General features: G+C 54.9%; 1 protein-coding gene across 6 annotated transcripts in view; it reads right to left on the bottom strand.

Annotated features, from left to right (window-relative positions):
• Positions 1 to 386: 386 nt before the first annotated feature.
• Arhgef1 (Rho guanine nucleotide exchange factor 1) overlaps positions 387 to 21,288 on the bottom strand; it is a 21,930-nt gene continuing 1,028 nt past the window's right edge. The window contains exons 1-31 of one of the 6 annotated variants that reach the window (XM_029532023.1): positions 20,564 to 20,685; positions 17,171 to 17,212; positions 16,985 to 17,065; positions 16,473 to 16,586; positions 13,105 to 13,203; positions 12,916 to 12,958; positions 12,451 to 12,697; positions 12,125 to 12,154; positions 11,796 to 11,895; positions 11,582 to 11,678; positions 11,473 to 11,508; positions 10,994 to 11,134; positions 10,063 to 10,168; positions 9,515 to 9,526; positions 8,623 to 8,790; positions 8,175 to 8,320; positions 5,069 to 5,215; positions 4,658 to 4,740; positions 4,397 to 4,522; positions 4,159 to 4,273; positions 3,973 to 4,073; positions 3,645 to 3,722; positions 3,349 to 3,424; positions 3,113 to 3,280; positions 2,223 to 2,310; positions 2,044 to 2,130; positions 1,750 to 1,817; positions 1,582 to 1,668; positions 1,109 to 1,287; positions 938 to 1,037; positions 387 to 804 (exon numbers count right to left, since the gene is read on the bottom strand). In XM_029532023.1, coding sequence (XP_029387883.1) covers positions 794 to 804; positions 938 to 1,037; positions 1,109 to 1,287; positions 1,582 to 1,668; positions 1,750 to 1,817; positions 2,044 to 2,130; positions 2,223 to 2,310; positions 3,113 to 3,280; positions 3,349 to 3,424; positions 3,645 to 3,722; positions 3,973 to 4,073; positions 4,159 to 4,273; positions 4,397 to 4,522; positions 4,658 to 4,740; positions 5,069 to 5,215; positions 8,175 to 8,320; positions 8,623 to 8,790; positions 9,515 to 9,526; positions 10,063 to 10,168; positions 10,994 to 11,134; positions 11,473 to 11,508; positions 11,582 to 11,678; positions 11,796 to 11,895; positions 12,125 to 12,154; positions 12,451 to 12,697; positions 12,916 to 12,958; positions 13,105 to 13,203; positions 16,473 to 16,586; positions 16,985 to 17,065; positions 17,171 to 17,194 — 2,958 coding nt within the window. In that variant the 5' untranslated portion in view covers positions 17,195 to 17,212; positions 20,564 to 20,685 and the 3' untranslated portion in view covers positions 387 to 793. Of the gene's footprint in view, positions 805 to 937; positions 1,038 to 1,108; positions 1,288 to 1,581; positions 1,669 to 1,749; positions 1,818 to 2,043; positions 2,131 to 2,222; positions 2,311 to 3,112; positions 3,281 to 3,348; positions 3,425 to 3,644; positions 3,723 to 3,972; positions 4,074 to 4,158; positions 4,274 to 4,396; positions 4,523 to 4,657; positions 4,741 to 5,068; positions 5,216 to 8,174; positions 8,321 to 8,622; positions 8,791 to 9,514; positions 9,527 to 10,062; positions 10,169 to 10,993; positions 11,135 to 11,472; positions 11,509 to 11,581; positions 11,679 to 11,795; positions 11,896 to 12,124; positions 12,155 to 12,450; positions 12,698 to 12,915; positions 12,959 to 13,104; positions 13,204 to 16,472; positions 16,587 to 16,984; positions 17,066 to 17,170; positions 17,213 to 20,563; positions 20,686 to 21,288 lie in introns of those variants that run through there. The other 5 variants (XM_029532027.1, XM_029532024.1, XM_029532025.1 and 2 more) reach the window with 5 other exon arrangements.

The raw sequence follows: 21,288 nt of genomic DNA, 5'->3' as shown, positions 1-21,288 counted from the left end.
ATGCAGCGTGCCCTGTGTGGAGTCCTTAGTACAAGTGAAAGGTAAAGGGACAGGTGTCTGTCATCAAGCCTAATGACCTGAGTCTGAGCTCTGGGACCCAGATGTTGGAAGGAGAACCGACTCCCACAAGCTGTCCTCTGATGTGGCACACAGTGCGTCCCACCCATAATATACTAAATAAAAATGTAAGACAAGCGAATGGATGAATGGATGGATGGATGGATGGATGGATGGATGGATGGATGGATGGATAGCTTGAAAGGAAGCAAGAGTCATGGAGGTGACATGGGTCAGACCCAGGAAGTCATTACCAGTCAGTTAAGGGCAGGCCCAGACATGGGGCGCACTGCCCAATGCCCTCACACACACAGATCTTTCCTTAGATAATATATATTAAAAATAAAACCTCCAGTTCGAGATATAAAAACATAGCAAAGGCACTTGGGGTAGGGGATGGAGGGGTGACGCCCCCCATAGGCAATACTGAGACGGCCTGAAAAATAGGGATTAAGGGGGTGCTCTGGGAGTGAAGCCCTGAGTCCCCCAGCAGAAGGCAGGAGGGAGAAAGGCAGAGGCCAGGGTGGGAGTCAGGGACCGGAGCAGGTCTCCTATCAATTCAGCCAATCATCTCCCTCTACTCAAGGCCTCTGGGGTGTGCAGGGTGGGAGTTGGTACCCGAGCAGGTCTCCTATCAAGTTCAGCCAATCTCCCTCTGCTCAAGGCCTCTGGGGTGTGAGATGCTGTGGCAGCTGTGGGGTGGGGGGCCCCTCCAATCCTCTCCCCACTCTTCTCTTCATGAAAGGCCTGAGGGTAACAAACACGGAGAAAGGGAGGGAAAGAAGTTGAGAAGAGAGGGTCGATGGCAGACAGGCAACCGTGGGACAAGGGTGCCCCTTCCACCCCTCAGAACAGCATTCTGACCCCAGTTCCCCCTCACCTGTCTGAGTGGAGCGTTCAGGTGCAGCCAGGTTGGGGGACAGAGTCCCCCCAAGCTGAGACAGGAGGGGTCTTAGGCGACAAAATTCCTCTTCCAACTCCTGGAGGGGATGACAGATGAAGAACGCCTTTCCTTCCACAGCCTGCCCGAGCCCCCAGCCCCCAGGCATACCTCCAGTTGTCTGATGGCCACTTCTAGGCTAAGCAGGTTTTCCTCAACCTCCTGGGTATGTGCTTCCTGGGTATGCGCTGGGCCGGGGGCCCCACCACCAGGCACCCCATCCCCATCACGGGGAGGCCCCGCTCCACTGTCTTCCTCAGTGCTTAACAGGATCTGCTTCAGGGACAGTACTGGCCAAGGCAAGAGGAACAGGGTCACAGGGGCGGGAGGCCAAGGGCCGGCTGACAGTTGAGGGATGAGGTGGTTATCAGTCAAAAGGGTTAGGATGGGGCAGGAGGCCTGAGGCTAGAGAAGCTGAACTTAGCACCCAGGGCGGGAGAGCAGCTAAAAGAGAAAGGCATTTGGGTGGGTTTCTTGATTCGTGGACATACAGATATCTGAAAGATGGACGGAGCCTTTCACTAGTTCAAACCGAGGCACCACTTCATTAGACACTGGCCCTGGAGGGTGCAGGGCTGGCCTACCTTTCTGAAGGGCTGTGGCAGCAAGCTGGCCCTCTGGGCCTGGTCTGCAGAAGGGCAGGAGGTCGTTGAGGATCCGCTCTGTCCTGGCTGGGTAGGCAGACGGAGAGGGGTGCTCAGGTCCCGTGCGGCTTCAGGCGACCTCCCCTAGCCAGTGACCTTGAGACTTACCATCGACTGGAGTCATCTCTGCGCCTCCAGTGCCATTCTCAGAGCTGCTGAGCAGGGGTTCTCGGGTGCTGGGGAGGGAAGTGACAGGTGACCCCATATCCCTGGCCCAGAGGCTGGCAGGTTGGGGTACAGATAGCCGGACTCAGCATGTGCATCTGTGCATGCGCTGGGGCTTAAGTTCTGTAGATGTGCAGGGAAACATCCCCATGCCCCCTTCTCCAGTTCTCCTCCATGCCCCTTCTTCTCCAGTTCTCCTCCATGCCCCCTTCTCTAGTTCTCTCCTTCACCCCTTACCAGCTTGGGCTGGGCCGGGGTTTGAGGCGGGAGGCAGGGGCAGGGACCTTCAGGGATCCAGCAGTATCAGTAATGAGGGCACACCAGCTGGGGAGACAGGACAAGACCAGAGGTGGTCAGCACACCTAAACCCCACCCAGTGCGGGGCATGCCTTCACACCATCCTTGGGGACTCTCACTTTTTGCGTTCTGACGACGTCTGTGCCACCAGCTCATATATCTGGGCCTCCTGGTCCCAGGTAAAAATGACGTAGAAAGCTTTGTGATCTGCATAGGAAGGGGAGAGATAGGACTTGGAGCTAGGGCTCCCAGTGTGGCCCCCTCTGGTCTGCTGTCTGCTCCTCTCCCTTCATGTGATACAGTTCACACTCACTGTCCAAGGCCTTCCTCCACTGCCCTGATCACATCGGGCCCCAGAGCCCAGGCTGCCTTCACCTGGAGAGCCCCTCCATACGGCATCAGTGGCCCTAGCATGACCTCTCAATGCTTGCAAAACTCTCTGCCCTGGCTTCTGCCTTATGCTCCAAGTACCTACAATTCCTAAACAGAGGGGGCAGGGGATAGCATTGTGGAAAAAATAAAAAAACCAACCTGAAAACTGCTGGGGCAGACCATGCAAATGTAGGCAGTTCCCTCTATTTTTATTTATTTTCAGTTTCCTATTTTGTTGTTGTTTTTCCAGACAGGGCTTTTCTGTGTAGCCCTGGCTGTCCCGGAACTCAACTCTGTAGACCAGGCTGGCCTCGAACTCAGAGATCACGCCTGCCTCTGCCTCTTGAGTGCTGGGATTAAAGGTGTGTGCCACCAAGCATGGCTATTTTTAGTTTCTTGAGGCAGGGTGGTTCTTTGTAGCCCAAGCTGACCTCACACTCAAGATCTTCTCTCTTCCCTCAGCCTCTTGAGTGCGTCAATGACAGTCTCTGCCATCCTTACTTGGTTCTGACCAGTTCTGCCTCATTAAGACCCTTCTCAGTCTCTGTCCCTCCCCAGAGTGGGCTCTGCGGCTCTTAGACAGTTCCACTCCCCATGCCACAGGACAAGTGCGCTCAGATGACCCGCCCCAGCTCACCAGTGGCCACCTCTCGGGTCATGGCAGAGGTGAGCCGGAGCACCGGCCGCAGCATGGTCTTGCCGTCGGGTGTGGGTGTCAGCGTCCGACTGTGGGACTTGAGCAGCAGCCTCTCGTCCTGGCGCTGGAGCAGCAGCAGCAGGTCGTCCAGCAAGAGCACGTGCACCTCTGTGGGTGAGGTGGCAAGGTCACGCCTGGCCTCTACCCCTGGCCCCGCCACCTTTGGGCGCACTCACCTATAGCTTTGTCTTTAGTCACTCGCCACGTGAGGGGGCCTTCATGGACCAACTTCTTCTTAGTGATGTCCAGGTTCTGAGGCAGGAAGGAGCCATGGTCAGCTAAGGTGATGAAGGGAGGGGAGGGCAGCAAGCTGAACAGCCAAGGACCAGGGAGCCAGGTCAGGGGTCACCATGGACACCCTCTGGGAAGGAGGTGGGGATGGAGACGCCTGGGATGCAGCCTCAGCTGCAGTGTACAGAAGAACCCCCAGGGCAGCAGGGCCAAGGTGAGCGAGGGAAGACTAGGGGTTCACCTTGAACTCGCTCAGCATAGGGTCACTGCTCTGCCGTATGTGAGTCAAGTCCAGGCGCCGCTGGTAATCCTTGAGCCGCTAGGACAGAGACAGGGGGTTACAGGGAGCTAAACCAGGCTCAGGGGCTGGCCCTCAGTGACTCCAAGGTGGATGGGTAAGCAATGAAATAAGGCCAATTGCGGGGGACAGGCTGAGGTCCAGGTCTGACCTCCAGTAGTCCTGAGGAGGACACCAAAGGCCAACTGTCTCCTGGACACTGACCTCTGAGCCAGGTGCATGGACGTTCCCCACCATGCCCCTTCCTGGGTGGAGCCAGGCCCCCGCTCACCAGCAGGTCCTCCATGTCACGGACGGCTTGGTTGACATGATGCAGAATCTCCCGGCAGCACTCAGCTGCAAGCTCCACTTTCCCCCGTTCTTCAGACTCTTCTGCGGGTGGGCAAAGGGAGCGGTCTGAATCGTCAGCCTGGCACGTCCTCACTCAGCGGCCATGGTCAGAGGAAGGGGGGTGTACCTGTGTTCTGCCCGATGCTCTGTAGCAGCAGTGGGTACTTGGTCAGTCGCTGCATCTCGGTGGGGATCATGTCCTTTAACTGTAGGCGCCGGCATCGTGGACGGCTCTCAGCTTCCTGAGGAGCAAGCAGGCAGCACAGGGGTAGCCCGGGGCCATGCCCACAGCCCTCACCCCTCACTCCCAGGACACCACACTGTGTCCTCATCACATGGGGGGGCTCACGTCCCACCCAGCACACCTGCACAAAGGCACAGAATCGAGGCTCCTTGCGCTGCTTGGCTTTGAGCTGCTCTAGAGCGAATGACTGGCGGCTGCAGAAGCGGGAGGAGATCTTCTGGAACCACGAGCCCTCAGCACCATCGAACTGCAGGAAGATTCAGGCAAGGGAAGGTCTCAGGTGGGGTTGTCCAGACATTCTCACACAGACATGGAAGCCTAAAGTACACAGGCCTGCGGCCCAGATCTCTGGGGTGTGTAGGGCCATGTCGGGGCACCTCACCCGGGCCAGTAGCACATCTCCGATCTCCTCAATGAGGTAGCCACTCTCTTGTCTCCGCTTCATCAAGCGATCAAGGAACAGGGCTGGGGGGGGGGGACAGGAAAGGAGGTGGTTTACTGGAGCCGAAGAGACCGGAATGCCGGCGGGTTTGGGTTGTTGCTGGCTCGGGCTGTAGTTGTGTGTTTGATCCTTGGGGCTGGCGGGCTGTCACACATTCTGTGTGCTTGTTTAGTGTCTGTACCTCTGGGGTGTATGCTGTGGGGGACAGGAATGTGTGGTCCCCAGGAGCAGGCCAGGCTGCCTGTGGCAGGTACTCAAAGGGGGGTGGGGTGGGTTCTGGGTCTATGAGGCCTGGCAGGAGGGAGCTGGTACTGGGATGTGGAGGAGAAGGGAGCTGTGGCTGGCACTCACAGTGCACCTCGATGAGCTCATCCAGGCTGGGGAAGATGTTCTGCAGCTCGTCCAGAGGGAAGAAGCCTCCATCCGCCATGGGCTGGTAGAAGAGGTCATGCAGTACCCGTAGCATGCGCACGTGAGCTGCCTCCGTTACCAGCAGCTCTGTGGGCCCCAAATAGGAAGCATCACGAGGGAGGGCACATGTTCTAGGGTAGAGGTTCTCAACCTCCCTAACACTGTGACCCCTTACACAGTTGTGGTAACCCCAACCATAAAACCATTTCATTGCTGCACCGTAACTGTAATTTTTCTACTGTTGTGAAGTGTAATATAAGTATCCGATATGCAGGATATCACTAAATGACCTCCAAAAGGGTCAAGACCCACAGGTTGAGAACTGCTGCTCTAGGGAAAGGTTCAAAGACATGCTGGGAGAACACAGAGGCTGAGGGATGATCCCTAGAAACTGGTGAGGTCACAACATTCTGGGTGGAGCCACTACTGCTTTATGTAGGCACTCAGGAGGGCTATAGCGCGCACGCACATGCGCACACACACATACACACACTCACACACTTTCTCTTCTGCTGTTTCAGGCAGGCGGACAGAATAATCAGTGATACTAGGTCCATCAAGGTCACGAGATTTTGTAGGATAAAACTCTGAGAACTGTCTAGCTAGTTTCTTAGCTGGTACCTATCACCTACTGGCAGGGTCTCACATGGCTCAGGCTGACCTGGAACTCAAGTTCCTTCTACCTCAGCCTCCTGGGTGTTGGAATACAGATGTCTGGCTTCACACAATGGTTCCCTCTAATATAGACTGGTAGCTTCAGGTCCAGGGGACAACCCTCGAAATCCATGACTAACCAGCCACTGGATACCTCAGTGAGTTTTAGGGGCGCACAAGTCCGCTGTATTAAGTACACTGTGTGATGATGATGGAGTGTGTGGGTGTGTACATACTTGAGCTCAGGAGTCAAGGTTTCATGAAGCTAGTCTGGCCTTGGACTGGCTTTGTAGCTGAGGATAACCTTGAACCCCTGACCATCCCACCTCTACCTCTCAAGTACTGAAAGCTGAGGCAGGCATGCCAACACTCCAAATGCAATATTTTTCTGGAGGGAGAGACTGCTGTGTAGCCTAGTGGGGCAGTCACTAGCTACACGCTGCTATTTCTATTTTACCTACCACAAATGTAAATGAAACACGACAGGCAGCTCTCAGAGATAGTCCCCACACTTTGAAGCCCCCTGCTAAGTGAGGCCGAATGGTGCGGCCCTGCAGGCCCAGCCACTCGGGAGGCAGAGAGAAAAGTATTTTGAGTTCCAGGCCAACACAGTCTACAGGGTAAGACTTTGTGTCACAAACAAAAGCCAGAGTCAGCCGGGCGCAATCCCAGCACTCGGTAGGCAGAGGCAGGTGGATTTCTGAGTTTGAAGCCAGCCTGGTCTACAGAGTGAGTTCCAGGACAGCCAGGGCTACACAGAGAAACCCTGTCTCGAAACGCCCCCCTCCCCCCCAGTCCTGAGTGTCACACAACTGCAATCCCAGCACTCAGGAGGCAGAGACAGGAGAATCAGAAGTTCAAGGCCACCCTGTGCTACTTAGGAAGTTATAGACCGGCTTGGCCAACAGCCAAGAACACGGGCTCTTCTGGGGAAGCCCAGATTTCCAGCCCTCACACAGTAGCTCACAACCAGCTGTAACCACCACTGCCCAAAGGCGTGCGCGTGTGCGCGCACACACACACACACACACACAGAGTAGACAAAACACACACACACACACACACACACACACACACACACAGAGTAGTCAAAATACTCATACATATAGAATAAAAAGAAACAGATAAAGTTAAAAACAAACAAATAAGCAAACAAGTTGGAAATGTCTGGGTGTGGTGGGACATGCCTTTAATCTTAGCACGTGGGTAGCAGACATGCCTGTCTGTTCAAGGAAGGCTTGGTCTACAGAGTGAGTTCCAGGAGAGCCAGGGCTACACAGAGAAACCCTGTCTCAAAAACAAACAAACAAACAAACAAATAAAACTAAAACAACAAAAAAAGCAAAACTGCTCAAAAACCAAATAGCTGACAATAAGAGGCAGGGCAAGAGCGTTTCAGATTGCTTTTTCCTTTTTTGGCTTGTTTTGGTTTTGGTGGTTAGAGATAGAGTCTCTTGATACAGTCCTGGGACTTAGTATGTAGTCCAGCCCAGCCTGGAGCTCAGATATCACCTGCTTCTGACTCCAAGGGGCTGAAAATAAAAGCAAATTTCCTTCTTTTTTTTTTGTTTTTTGAGACAGGGTTTCTCTGTATAGCCCTGGCTGTCCTGGAACTCACTCTGTAGACCAGGCTGGCCTTAAACTCAGAAATCCTCCTGCTTCTGCCTCCTAAGTGCTGGGATTAAAGGCGTGCACCACCACTGCCCAGCGTGAGCGTCCTTCTTAATCAATCAATCAATCAATCAATCAATCGGAGCTGGAGAGATGGCTCAGTGGTTAAGAGCAATGACTGCTCTTCCAAAGGTCCTGAGTTCAATTCCCAGCAACCACATGGTGGCTCACAGCCATCTGTAATGAGATCTGATACCCTCTTTTGGTGTGTCTGAAGAACTACAGTGCACTCATAAAATAAATAAATAATTCTTAAAAAAAAAAAAAAAAAAAAACACACACACACACACACACACACACCTTGTGTAGGTGGCTCTCTCTGAGCATGTGGGTCCTGGCAGCTGTCAGGCTTTGCAGCAAGCCCCTTTTACCCAGTAAGCCATCTCATGGGCCCTGGCCTTGAACTTTGGCCGCCTGATTCTCAGGGCATGTGGCTGGGATGACAGGCTTTGCAGTATCTGGCTCCTGACATCAGCACTGTCTACACTGCCACACCTTCTCTGGAGACACAGCTCTGATAGTAGTACTTGACAGCACAGTCTCTGGGAGCACGCACGCACACACGCACGCACGCAAGGCTGACAGTGGCACTGGGCTTACTCACACTGAATCTGCTCCACAGCCCATGCACCCAGCTGCTCCTCACATGCTCTCCGTCTCTGCCTCAGCCAGCACTGGCCAGCATCCCTGGCTGCAGTGCAGACTCCGGAGTAGCACTCACCGCTGATGACCTCTTGCCGCTTCACTTGGCTCTTGGGCAGACTGAGCAGGGTGTCTGGAGGCACGAGTTCCCTCCACCCAGGAGGTTCTTCTGGTTCCAGTTCCAGGCCTGACCGTCCTGGCTCCCCATCATCTCCGGGCTCGGGGCTGTGGACAGAGGCACTGTTAAGCCCCATCCTGGAGCACCCCAGGGGAACCTTTTGCTCTTCTTTAGTTACAAGCCCTCTGTGGCCTTGACATTTGACGCCTCTGGGCAGTCATGATACAGACCAATCCCCAGGTCTCTAGATTGCAGTGTCCCACCTCCCAACTCCTCAATGCTCTATGCTGTCCACAGCTGGCCCTAGCAACCTCAGACACTGGACGTCTATTTCTTTGAGAGTCTAGCATCCACCCACCACCTCCCAACTCTCTAGGCTTCCTTAGTTTACGAGGGGGAAATGACGTACGTGGCTCTTCGGGTAGGGCCAAGCGCGGCCGTGGCGGAGCCCGGGTCCATGTCCACGTCGCTCCGGGAACGGCCCCCACCCCGGCCCTTAGCCCCGAGGCTGCCCCGGGAAGGCCGGCGGCGGTCACTCACCCGCAGGCTCTCTGAGCGCCCCAGACGCCCCGATAGCCTGGACCCCGAGGCCAAGGACAGAGTCAGGCAGAGGCCGGGACAGAGACAGCCAACAGGGGAGACAAGGCAGGGACAGGGATAGGATAGACCAGGACAGGGACAGGGACAGGGACAGGGACAGGACAGACAGGACAGACCAGGACAGAGACAGGGCAGGTCAAGGACAGCCAACAGGGGAGACAGACCAGGCAGGGACAGGGACAGGATAGACCAGGACAGGGGGATAGGATAGACAGGGACAGGGACAGGGACAGGACAGGGACAGGGACAGGGCAGGGCAGGGACAGCCAACAGGGGAGACCAGGCAGGGACAGGGACAGGGTCAGGGACAGGGACAGGACAGACGGGACAGACCAGGACAGGGACAGGGAAGACCAGGTCAGGGATGAAACAAGCAACAGAAGAGAGAAGAGAGGGTCAGAAGCAATGAACTTGGGGAGGTACCTGGGGTTGGGAGTGGCCCCAAGGTTACTGAAATGTGGTGGATGGATCAAAACCCACAGTGGCCCACAGGACCAGCCCCCTCCCTTCCCCGAGGCTGGGGTCAGGGAAAGGGACAAGGAGAAAGGATTTCCATACTTAGCTCAATTGGGAGGGTGACGTACCTACCCACCCCTCCCCTCACAGGGGGTGAAGGGGAGGAGGTGGCCATGGGGAGGGGGAGGGGCTGGGAGAGATGGGGGAGGGCTGGCCCTCCCCCCACCCAGGGCCCAGGCACCCACCTCTTCCACCTTCTGGGGAGAGAGGGCGACAGGGTCAGAGGTGGACCAGGTGTGCCCAGCCCAGCTCCCCACACCCACCAAGGGTTCCCCGAAGCAGCAGCACAAGGACGGGCAGGGGGCAGAACCTGCCCCCCCAACTGTGAGGGGGACAAGGCCCCCAGGACACAGCAGCTTGGAGCACAGAGGGGGCAAGGGATACCAGGAGCAGGGCCGTGAGGGAGGCAGAGCTTATTGAGAAGAGGGAGAGAGGAAGGAAGCTGAGTGGGAGAACCTGGCCAGAGAAGGCTGGAAACAGAGGGTAAGGAGAAGAGGGAGGAGGAGGAGGAGGAGGAGGGGGAGGAGGAGGAGGAGGAGGAGGAGGAGGAGGAGGAGGAGGAGGGGAAGGCGAGGATGGAAGAAGCCCAGAGACAGGCTAAGGGAGGTCCGGCAGCAGCGATGACTGGGACAGGCGGGTGTAGGCTGCAGCAGCAATCCCAAGCACCCTCCCCAGGCCCTCTATGCTGCCCTGCCCTGCCCTGCCCAGGCCCTCCCAGCACCAAAGCAGACACCTCTCAGTCTCGCCATTGTCCTCTGTGCTCTCTGGGGGCGCCAGGGGCTCCAGGCTGGTAGGGCCCTGTGGGGGTGTATCCCCTGGTTCCTGCAGGGTATCCACACCTATGGACAGAGGGGTGTGGGTGGGGAGAAGAGAGCTGCTTGGAAGGCCTCTGATGTGGAGTTCTGCCCTGTAGCTGTCTCAGTCTCCCTGACCCACACTGACGGAGGGCTAGAAGACACTCAGTGCCTGGCCATTAAACACTTACTCACACAGTATTCAGTGTGAGAGGACAGAAACACGGACAGACCTCAGAACACTGGAGCGGGGCTAACACCAGAACTACAGCATCCTCCCACCCCAGGCAGGAGGGGACTGGAGGCCGTCGGTCCTCTGTCCACATAGCCTTAAGGGAAACGAACAGACCCACTGAAAAAGCGAGTGAGTCCAGAGGAGGAAGAGGTTTCCCTCACAGCCCAGGTAAGCTGCGGGAGGGATCTGAACCCAGGTCACACAGCGTCTGGACAGTCCTCACTGAGATCCCAGGAAATGGGCCCCGGAGACTGCTGGAAACAGTTGGTTATAGGTCAGGAGGGACACAGCTCATCAGGACGGCTCTGGCCTAGAGTCCAGGAGTGGGGGCTAGGGGTGTAGCTTGGTGGCCGAGAGCTCGCCTGCCACGCGTGAAGAGGAGAGTTCCAACCCCCAGTGCCAGAAGCAAAGCCCCAAATGACAACAATACAAGAGACCTAGTCCAGGGGTGAGGAGACATGACCCCAATGCAGAGGTCAGAGCCCAAAGGGAAAACAAGGCAGAGGGCAATTACTACCCCTGACCAGGGGCTGGGAGAGAGGCTGAGAACAGAGGAGAGACCTCAATGGGCGGGGCTTTCATCCAAGCAGGGCGTTGGGGCTCCAGGGCTCCTGTCCTGACTCAGAAATGCTCACCTGGTTCCCGGGAGTCCACGCTGTCTACAGGCAGAGGGTGCAGGGAGACTCCTGGGTTGTCCTGCCCCGAAGTCCCAATAGTCCTGTCCCGAGAAGACATCCCCAGGCCTCCCTTCCGGTCTGCAGGGCCTGGCTTCTCTGCTGGAAAGATGGCAAGGAAGAATGAAAACGGGAAATAAAACAGGCATCGCGCCCCATCTGCTACTGTGCCCAGGGGAACTATGGCACTGTGCTCTTGGCATCTTCCACACCAGAGAGCCCTCCTCCCATGCCCAGTTCTCTACATACTGCCCACTTCTTCCTCAGACCCAGGGGGGTCCAGACCCCATTCCTCCTCCCTCAGACCCAGGGGTCCAGACCCAGCCCTCCTCCTTCAGACCCAGAGGTCCAGACCCAGCCCTCCTTCCTCAGACCCAGGGGTCCAGGCCCTGCCCTCTTCCCTCAGCCCTGGATGGACACCCTAGCTACAGGTTCATTACCATCAGCCTCCACCTTTAGATGTCGACAATCTGGAGCTGAAACAAAAGTGGGACAGTGAGCTTGGCCTGGGACGAACGGGGTGGGCAAGGGTGGGGCTAGCCCTCTTACCAGATGGCTCTCCCCGGTTCCAACGTGCAGGATCTAGGATACTGCTCAGCCCTTTCTTTGTCTTTGGGGGTTCATCTGACCTCCGATTCCCCATCACCTGTGGGAAGATGATGAAAAGGAAGACTATGGTTTCCAAAATGACATAAAGCAGAAAGGGACTGCTGGCACCCAGGGAGGTTCTCAGAGAGGACAGGGCCAGACGTGACCTCAGCACCTTTTTCCGGAAGAAGTTCCTTCCCGACTTCTTGTCCCCACTCTTGGTCCGGACCCCAAGGTGGCGCATATACAGGCTGATGGCAGTGACCACAGCGGCACTAGGGGAAAAAGATAGTGGGGTGAGGGTCCCCGGGGCAGACACACAGGAGCACACTATGTCCACAATGACAAAGACACAGTCCCCCATAACCCCTCAAGCATTTCCTGTGGTTAGAGAGGGGTGGCTCCCAAAGCCAGGCGCGAGGGAGGGTGCCACTGCAGAGATGCCATGGCCTCCCTGTGGTCCAGACCATGCCTTTGTTTCACGACACTCCCCACAGCTGTCACCTTTTCTCTTCATCTGTAGAGATGGTATGCCTGCAAAGAAAGAAATGTACAATGAAACCACAAAACCTGGCTTCCCTGTCCACGGAGGCTCACTTCTGGGCTGCCAGCTCTTCAGTAAGCAGGAAAAGTGACCTCGGAAGGTCCATTCCAAAGGACACGAGCGCTAGATCCAAACACATGACTACAGACAAGACCCAGAAACTTCAATGGACCCCAAAGTTCTAAGAGTTAGGCTGAACTGAACGCTAGGTGAGGCAAAAATACAGCCACCGAGACTGACACCGAGGCAGACCCACACTGGAGCCGGAATCTCAGTGCTCACTCACTGGATCTCCTCCAGGTTGGACAGCAGCCGCTCCGCAACATGCCGCTCCCGGGCCTCAAAGTTGCCACGGTCTTTCCCAATCCAGGGCTCCAGCAGGCTCAGTTCCTGTTCCCAGGGCGTCATGCCCATGAGCCGCTTGGAGCGGAAGTCCTCTAGCTGACGGATCACGGCTGCCTGCTGGCTCTGCACCACCTCTTGTATGAACCGCCTCTGGACATCCTCAGAGATGAGGTCAGGCCGAGTACGATCTACAGACACGCATGCAAGGGCTTAGGGGCCACATTCAACGGGTCCTGGCTCCCAACCTACTTGGATCACGGTCCCCACCCATGGATTCTAATATTTCCCTGTGCTACCACCACCAAGAATGAATGACTGAATCATGGCTTCCATCCCACGGGTCTCCAGGGAGGCTGGTCCTTGCCAAAGACCCTCTCTCATCCCCAGACCCCCCCCTCCTTCTTACCAAGTTCAAAAGCGACATTGGGAGGGACCGGCACCCGGAGAACCTGCTCAGGGAGAAAGGAGTAAGGTGGCAGATATATCTCAGGAGGTCTTGGTGGGAAGGGTCTGAGAGAAGACACTGGGGAGGCCCACATTGGCAGGCAGCGCCACAGGTGGACATTAGGAGAGGGACAGATGGGAGGTATCTCACCGCAGTCTTCTCCAGGAAACTGTGATAGAAGTCGAGGAAGGCCTTCTTAGCTTCTTTGGGGCCCAGAGAGCTCAGCATGTCTGCGTGCAGGCAGCAGAGCTGGGGACACACAGAGTGGGACTCTTTCTCCCAGCCCCACCCCCCACACTCCCTCTTTGGATAGCCTGAGCAGCTTTGTGACCACTGTATGCCTGTGGGGTTCAGATGGGACGTCTTCTGTGCCGCACACCCTGACTTCTAGCCCAGCCGTCCAGGCTGGTCTCCTGAGACTCTCCAGGGTCACTGCTATGAACACCTCCTTATTCCTTTATAGTTCTTACTGCTACCTACCTCTACTAGCTAGTCTGAAGATGTGGGGCCCACCAGAGGTTATTTAGGAACCTGCCCCATCACTGAGACCATCATTATCAACATTTTGTCGGTGGGAACCTTGAACCCAGGTAGAGTGGTGCATGACTATGGGCCCATCACTTTCCAGGTAGAAGCAGGAGGGTCAGGAGTTCAAGGTCATCCTTGAATACTTGTGACTGTGGGGCCAGGCTAGGCTATGTAAGATCCTGCCGGTTTCTAAAAACAACCGTGTGGAATTGGGAGTTCAAAGCTCAGTGCCTTGGCATCAGCCTGCACACCCATCCCTGGGGACTTCAGGCAGGAAGACCAGGGAGGAGTTCAAAATCCCTGTCTCAAAAAAACAAAATACCACCAAAAGGAAAGAGAGAGAACAGCTTAAGCTTCATGGTCAAAGGATCGAAGGTTCAGGGCAGCCCTGGGCAACTTAGAGAAACCTTATCTCAAAATACAAGGTAAAGCCAGTGACTCCTAGAGGCTGTCCTATGACCTCCACACACGTGCTGTGCCATGGATGTATCCACACACAGGCACCCACACACATGTTCGTACAGAAAATAAATAAACATTTAATAAGAACAGTTTTAGACAGAGCTGGTGTATAGTGGTGCGTGACTTTAGTTCTAACACTTGGGAGTCAGAAGCAGGTGGATCACTATAAGCTCAAAGACAGCCTGTCCTACACAGTGAGTTCCAGGACAGCCAGGGCTGTCTCAAACAAACAAACAAACAAACAAACAAATAAATGGATTAAAATTTAAAAAGGAGAGAGAAAATAAGGTGGAAACAGATCAAGGAATCTTGATGTTGAACACACACACACACACACACACACACACACACACACACACACACACACGCGCGCGCGCGCGATAAAAATAATGCGGACTTGGGAGGCAGCTCAGAGGCAGAGTTTTTGCCTCGCATAGCTGAGGCCCTGAGTTCAATCCCCAATACCAACAATGAATACACATTCCTGCTCCATGTCACATGGTAAAGCCAGGCTCAAATGTAGGCAGCTGTGTCTGGCAATCTGCCTGGGGTGCAGGGCGGTGAGGGACAGACAGTAGATAGGTGGGCAAGTGGGGCTCACTCATTCTTGCCAGGCCATCTCCTGAGGTTGCCTGTGTGCCAGTCTTTGGTGGGTGACACTGGAAATGCACAGGGACTGACTGGCTTCCACAGCTGCTGCCTGGCAAGTGACATGTCTTGTGCTTGGGGATACGTCTGTGAAGGCAGACCTTTTTTTTTTTTTTGTCTTTGGTTTCTGAGACAGGGTTTCTCTGTGTAGCCGTGGTTGCCTGGAACTCACTCTGTAGCCCAGGCTGGCCTTAAAGTCAGAGATCCGCCTGCCTCTGCCTCCCGAGTGCTGGAACTACCAGCACACACCACCACTGACTGACGGCAGAACATTTTACATTTTCTGGCTGACACATCTATGTCTGTTCTTCCCATCCTCTCCCCATACTATGGCGGGGGAAGAAGCTGCAACCCCACCACTGGATCACACAGAGCACTTCCCAGAGTCCTTGAGTTAAGCAGGGCTAGGAAGGGAAGCTCCTGAACCCCACCCCACGCCTGGGCAAGGACAGCCTCTGTACCCAGGAGGGGTGCCTGCTTTTCCCAAGAATGTAGGTGGAGAGAGAGGCTGTATTAATTTTCCACCAGTTGCTCAAGCCTGGTGTCAGGACAACTGGCCCTAGCCTTCCAGCTCATGCCTTTTACTTGAGATAAGGTCTCACGCACGTAGCCCAGGCTGGCCTCAAAGTTGCTAAGTAGGGGAGGATTCTCCTCTTCTTCCGAGTGCTGGGATCACCAGCCTGGATCACTGTGCTTGCTTTATGCAACGCCAGGCTCTAACCCAGGCCTCTGTACTTGCTAGGCATACCTCCTACCACTGAGCTACATCCCCTGCCCTCCTGTGTCTGTCTTTCTTCACCCCAGGTGTCCCTGCCCATGATTTCTGTTAGTCTCCTAGTTTCGGTTGGGGGACGGATCCTGCGTGCATTTTCTTTTTTTTTTTTTTTTTTAAGATTTATTTATTTATTATATGTAAGTACACTGTAGCTGTCTTCAGACTCACCAGAAGAGGGAGTCAGATCTTGTTAAGGATGGTTATGAGCCACCATGTGGTTGCTGGGATTTGAACTCCGGACCTTTGGAAGATCAGTCGGGTGCTCTTACCCACTGAGCCATCTCACCAGCCCCGCATTTTCTTGAAGTACAAGACCCTCGGACATCCCTTGCCAAGTAGCTTGTACTGAGTGGTATCCAGTCTTCTTAAGAAGAGGCCTAACCATCCATGCTCCTATCTCATAACCCCACACCCACACCCCCACCCACTTACCCACCCAGCCAGTGCCACGGCTTCTTGCTAAACCACGGACTGGGGTTTCTATAGGTGTTTCTGGACCACATCGTTCTGTATCTGTGTCTCCCCAGTGTCTCCTGCCTGGCCCCGGAAGTTTCTTTTCTTTGAGGTCCAGTCCTGCCATGTAGCCTTAGCTGTCTACGAAGGTGTGGCTATCCTCCTGCCTCTGCCTCTAATGTACTAGGACCACAGGTGTGTATTACCACGGCAGGCTCAGGATATTTCAAGGTTGGCAACCACATGGAGTTTGTCTGGGTATTTGGATCAAGGCCCGGGGCGTTCTCTAAGTCTAGATGGCTAAGGGAACCAACTCCTTGATGCAAGACTGGTGACACCTGCTGAGACGACCTTGCTGCCACCCCCCACCCTCCCCCCAGCCAAGGCCAACATTACCAGCTCCAGATGCTTGAAAAGGCCGGGCATGGCATCTGTCAGGATGCTGGGTTCTGCTGTAAGCACTCAGGTGCCTGGGCTCCCTGCTCACTGAGGCTTACCCAGGCATCTGCAAACCTGTCTAGATCATATGCCTGCATTTCCCATCTTGCCTGGGGCCCTATTTCGAAAACTCATGCTGTGTTCTGGATTTTCCAGATCTCTTAGTTGCCCAGCCTCGTTCCTCCTCTGCCCCCCCCCCCCGCCCCATCCTCACCAGCGGTCCTGGCTCAAACTGCAGGGCCACGTGCTGCAGGAGGGCCATGAGGTGGGCTGGGCGGCGCTTCACTTGCTCCAGGCTCTGGAACTGGCTGTTTTGATCTTCTGAGTTCTGGAGGGTGGGGACAAGGGAACTGAGTGCCAAGGGGAAAGAAGGGACATCCTAGGCTTGCCCTACCAGTCTCTTGCACCTCTTTATGGTTTCACAACAGGGAAATGGGGGTGGATGGGCCAATGCTACAACCCAGACAGTGAGGACAAGAAGCTGGGAAGAAGGGATAAGACTCTGATGTTCCTGAGCAGTTCCCGAGAGATGTTCCTGAGCAGTTCCCGAGAGAAGGGATGTGAGTCAAATGGGGGAGGGGTGGTGATAAACTGGGGTTAGAGACCGGTGGGACTACTGTGGACAGTGACACATGGGGTGGGAGATGACAATGTGAGCAAAGAGGACACATCCCAGAAGTGAGAACTGGTTCCTTGGTGGACACTCTCCCACCCCACCCTGCTCACCGCCTCCAGCTCGTTCTCAAAATCCTCATCCTCCGCCCCGATGATGATGGACACCAGGCCAGACCGGGGAGGCCCTGGGGCCTGCAAGGGGACACATAGCTTCAATACACAGGGCTCCCTCCCTACCTCACAGAGCACCAGCGCTCCCTCACCTTGGCTCAGATCTTCTCCCCGCACCAAACTCACCGCCCCTCCGGCGACTTCTCCCATCTCCAGGACTCCACCGGGCTGCGGAGAGGAGAGACAGTTAGGGGTGGGGAGGAAGTGCCCGAGGCTGGGCAGTTACTCACAGATTCCTGGCCCAGGTGCGGAAGGTGAGTAAACACCCCCACCCCCAGCCTCCTAAGCTCAATGGAGCCTCTGTGTGGCGACAAAGAGCTCTTCTCAGCCCGGCAGAGGAGGGGAGACCAAGCGAGGGGGGCGGGCGGGCGGGTGCTGGAGCCCAGGAGCATGGGTCCATGGGTGGGCTGGGTGGCTGTGGGTAAAACCACTAATTTGGTTCACTAAAGGAAGGATCAGGGACCCGGAGGGCTGGCTAGTCCTCAAGCGGGAGGGACTTTGGAACAAGCAAAATTAAAAACACAGTCCTTAAGGAGAAGGTAAGAAGAGTATGGGAGGGTGATATACTGTGATCTGTGGCAGGCCTGGGCCAGGATGTTGCCTCTGAACCCACCAGCCCCATTTCCTGTGACAGGAAATGTCAATGGTGAACCCCCAACCTCCAACTCCCTCTACACAAGAAAATAAAACCGAGTCCCTCTCCGTCAGACACACTGAGCTCTTGGGTCCCCGTGGTCCCCGCAGTTCCCAGCTTTGGTAGCTTTGGTCCCTGAAATTTGAAGGGAGGAGGTGGGTGGGGCTCCACAGCCCGCCCTCAGGAGCCTGCCGCTCCCCTTCAATTCGAAGCAGTTGTAGCTCCCTGTAGTCCGGGACTCCACCACTTCTGCTGGCCCCTCCTCTGCCTCCCTCTCTCTCCTCCCCCATCTCAGGACAGCTGTCCTTCCACAGCTGGTGTTGGTTCGGTCCAGCTCCAGCTCCACACTGTGTCTCTATCATCTCTCCTCATCCCATTTTCCTCTACTCTTCCTTTTCATCAGCATCCCCCAGACCCTAGTCAGTCTGACTAATGCTGTGTGGATTAGTGTCAGGACGGAAGGAACGGTGGAAAGAGTGTGGGGTGGACCAGTAGGGGGCGGGTCCCCACACCCCAAAGCTATTTATAACTCTGGCTGCCCGAGACCTGAGACCCGCCCTCTCCCTCTTCCAGGAGCCTCCTCCCTAGCACTCAATGAGTCCTTGCTATGATTCTGATTTCTGAACAAAGATGCTTTCTGGAGTGTCCAGAAGTCATGGCTGGGGGTTCCCCCAAGCAGGCATCATTTGTATTCTTTCTCAGAAGCTGTTATCTGTCCACCATAAAAGCTCGGCTAATGTCAAGATGTGAACATTGTTGAGTGTTTAATAAATACACTTGCCAACAAAGTCAGCTTAGGAGAGGTAAGTCCATCTAGTACATTAAGAACTGTTCTGGGTATATCAACTCAGTTTCTGCTTTTTTCTAGACAGGATCTCACGCTGTAGACTGGCCTCAAGCTTGTGGCCATCCTCCCGTCTTGGTCTCTCAAGTTCTGGTATTATTGGAGAGAAGCACTGTGTCTAGTCCCATCAACTGCAATACCTCCCCAACAACAAGCACACATTTACACTCATCCCCTGAGAAGCATGATGCCTTCAAAAACCATCCTTTCCAGCCAGACCTTCTAGGTTAGAAGCCATGACCACAGAACAGGAACTCCATGCTCACCTCAGTTAGCAGGGAATATGTTCACCTGACAGACCCCAAAGGAGCCAAGGAGGGTCTGGGAGTGTAGCTCAATGACAGAATGCTTGTTCGTCATGTAAGAGGCCTTGAGTTGTACCCCGAGCAGCACCAAACAAAGCAACCAGATAAACCAAAAAAAGAAAACTTCTCTTAGATCTACACCCATCTTCTTTCTTTCTTTCTTTCTTTCTTTCTTTCTTTCTTTCTTTCTTTCTTTCTTTCTTTCTTTCTTTGACAGGAGACAGGGTTTATCTATGTAGCTAGCTCTGACTATCCTGGAACTCTGTAGAGCAGGCCAGCCTTGAACTCAAGAGAGCCACTTGTCTCCTCCTTCCCAGTGCTGGGATCAAAGGCATGTGCCACCATACTGGCTTGTACACATCATTCAGAATGGCCCCCGTAACTCTCACACTTAAGTCTTTATTAACTCACCCCCCCCTAATGAAAAGAGAAGCCAAGGAAGATGGCCCCCTTAACTCTCATGCTTAAGTCTTTATTAACTCACCCCCCCCAAAGAAAAGAGAACCCAAGGGAGGTACAAAATTCGAACAAATGGTCACCAGAAGACAGATTCTCACACACAGTTAACATGCATTATCTCCATCCTCCCCATCACAATAATAAGGAACAATGGCTGACACTCACGTGTTCTCAGTATGTGTCAGACACAGCAAAGACAGCACACACAGGCTTAGTTTCTATGCAGGGTTCAGGGTCTGTCTACAGATGAATTTAATCCTCTTACTGACCCAATGAGGCCAGCATTATTCTGGTTTGTTTTAGGGGAAGAGAGCGTCACTATTATTCTTATTGCTGTTTCACAGAGGGGGAAATGAGGCATGGCTTATAAGAACCATAGTTCAGGCAGTTCTGGTTCAGGCAGCCTGGTTCCACAGTTTAAACATTCAGCATACAACATTGCTTTGAGGCACCCCCCCCCCACACACACACACACACTTTGACCTTGGAATACTAAAATGTGCATCTATTTCTGAGACACATCAGGTCAGATGGTGCCTGGAAAGGTCAGACCTCAGCAGACACCCAGGATGGACCCAGCAGCTCCAGAAGCCTGGGCTCAAAGAGGATTTGAAAAGTAGATATAGGTGAAGCTGGCAACTGACAAAGTCCACTACTGTCCAGCAGAGGGAGCATTTTGCACTTGTGGCTCTGGAGGTGGGGTGGACAGGGGAAGTCAGGGCAGGTTTAGGTTTATGCAGTGTGTGTGTGTGTGTGGGGGGGGGGGTCCTGTAGAAGTAAACACATAAAGGCGCCAGGGTCCTAAGGGCTCACATTCAACAAACCTTTGGACTGGATTATTCAGGTCTCCAAGAACCCCTGGGAGCCTTGAAAAAACTACAAGAGGACCCTGGAATGGATACAACCCCGCATTCTATTTGACAGAGTGGGCCTCAAGAATCCAGAGAGACGGTGATTCTAAAGGGAAAACTAATGGTTTCTGGAACCGCGACAGTGGTGTGTGGTGGGTTCTGTAGGGCCCTGCCTTGATCTATGAGAAGCCTATGCTTATGTTAAAAGCCGGGTCTCTCCGTGAAAGGCTTCCTGAAACCGGGGAAGGTATGTGAGATCTTACTGACCTATGTAACGTGGCGGGTCTTCACGAGCCCTACATCCTACGTGGGACGTGGCTGATCTACACGGGCGCTCACTAATTCTGCAGCTGTGGCGGTGCGGGTGGCAGGGAAGACGCGTGTGTGGGGTCAGGTTTCAGGGCAGCCGAGGGCTGCCGATCTCACCTGTCGGATGGGAAGAGAAGCAAGCCACTGCAGCCTCGGGAACCGAAGCCTCCGCGCTCGAGCTCCGGGTTCCCCCACCCGGGCCGCAGAGTCGCTCTAGCCGAGCCAGAGGCGGCCTGGGCGTCCCGCTCCACTCCTCCCTCCGGCCGCTCTAGCCCGCCTCCTACCACTCCCCGGCCTCGGCAACTCCACTCCTCCTGCCGGCGGGTCTCGCACTACCCCGGCGCCACGCTGGCCCGACAGGGCCGCTCTGGTCGGCCTTGGAGGACCCTCGTTTCCGTGTTTCGACTGCCCCTGTCACTCTCCCGGGCCCCGCCCCCTCGGCAGGAGCGGTGGAGGCTTCCAGCTCCTGCCTGGTGGGGGCTCAGTCTCCGAGGAACTTCGAGTTGCTCAGATCCTCAGCACCTATGGGGACCTCGCACGGGCTCTACCTCCCCAACCCGGACCTATTAAATTCCAAAGGCTTGCATACCCTCTGTCACCACTGTCAACTCCTCCCGCTGTAATTGGTAAGAAACAAAACAAAACAAAACCTGAACCCCCCACATAGACACACACACACACACACACACACACACACACAAAACAAAACAAAACAAAAAAACAAAAGCAGGGCTGGTGAGATGGCTCAGAGGGTAAGAGCACCCGACTGCTCTTCCGAAGGTCCGGAGTTCAAATCCCAGCAACCACATGGTGGCTCACAACCATCCCTAACAAGATCTGAC

The sequence above is a fragment of the Mus pahari genome, chromosome 19 (genome assembly GCF_900095145.1).
Source record: "Mus pahari chromosome 19, PAHARI_EIJ_v1.1, whole genome shotgun sequence".
NCBI classification, from domain to species: domain Eukaryota; kingdom Metazoa; phylum Chordata; class Mammalia; order Rodentia; family Muridae; genus Mus; species Mus pahari.
This window is presented reverse-complemented; position numbering and strand designations above follow the sequence as displayed.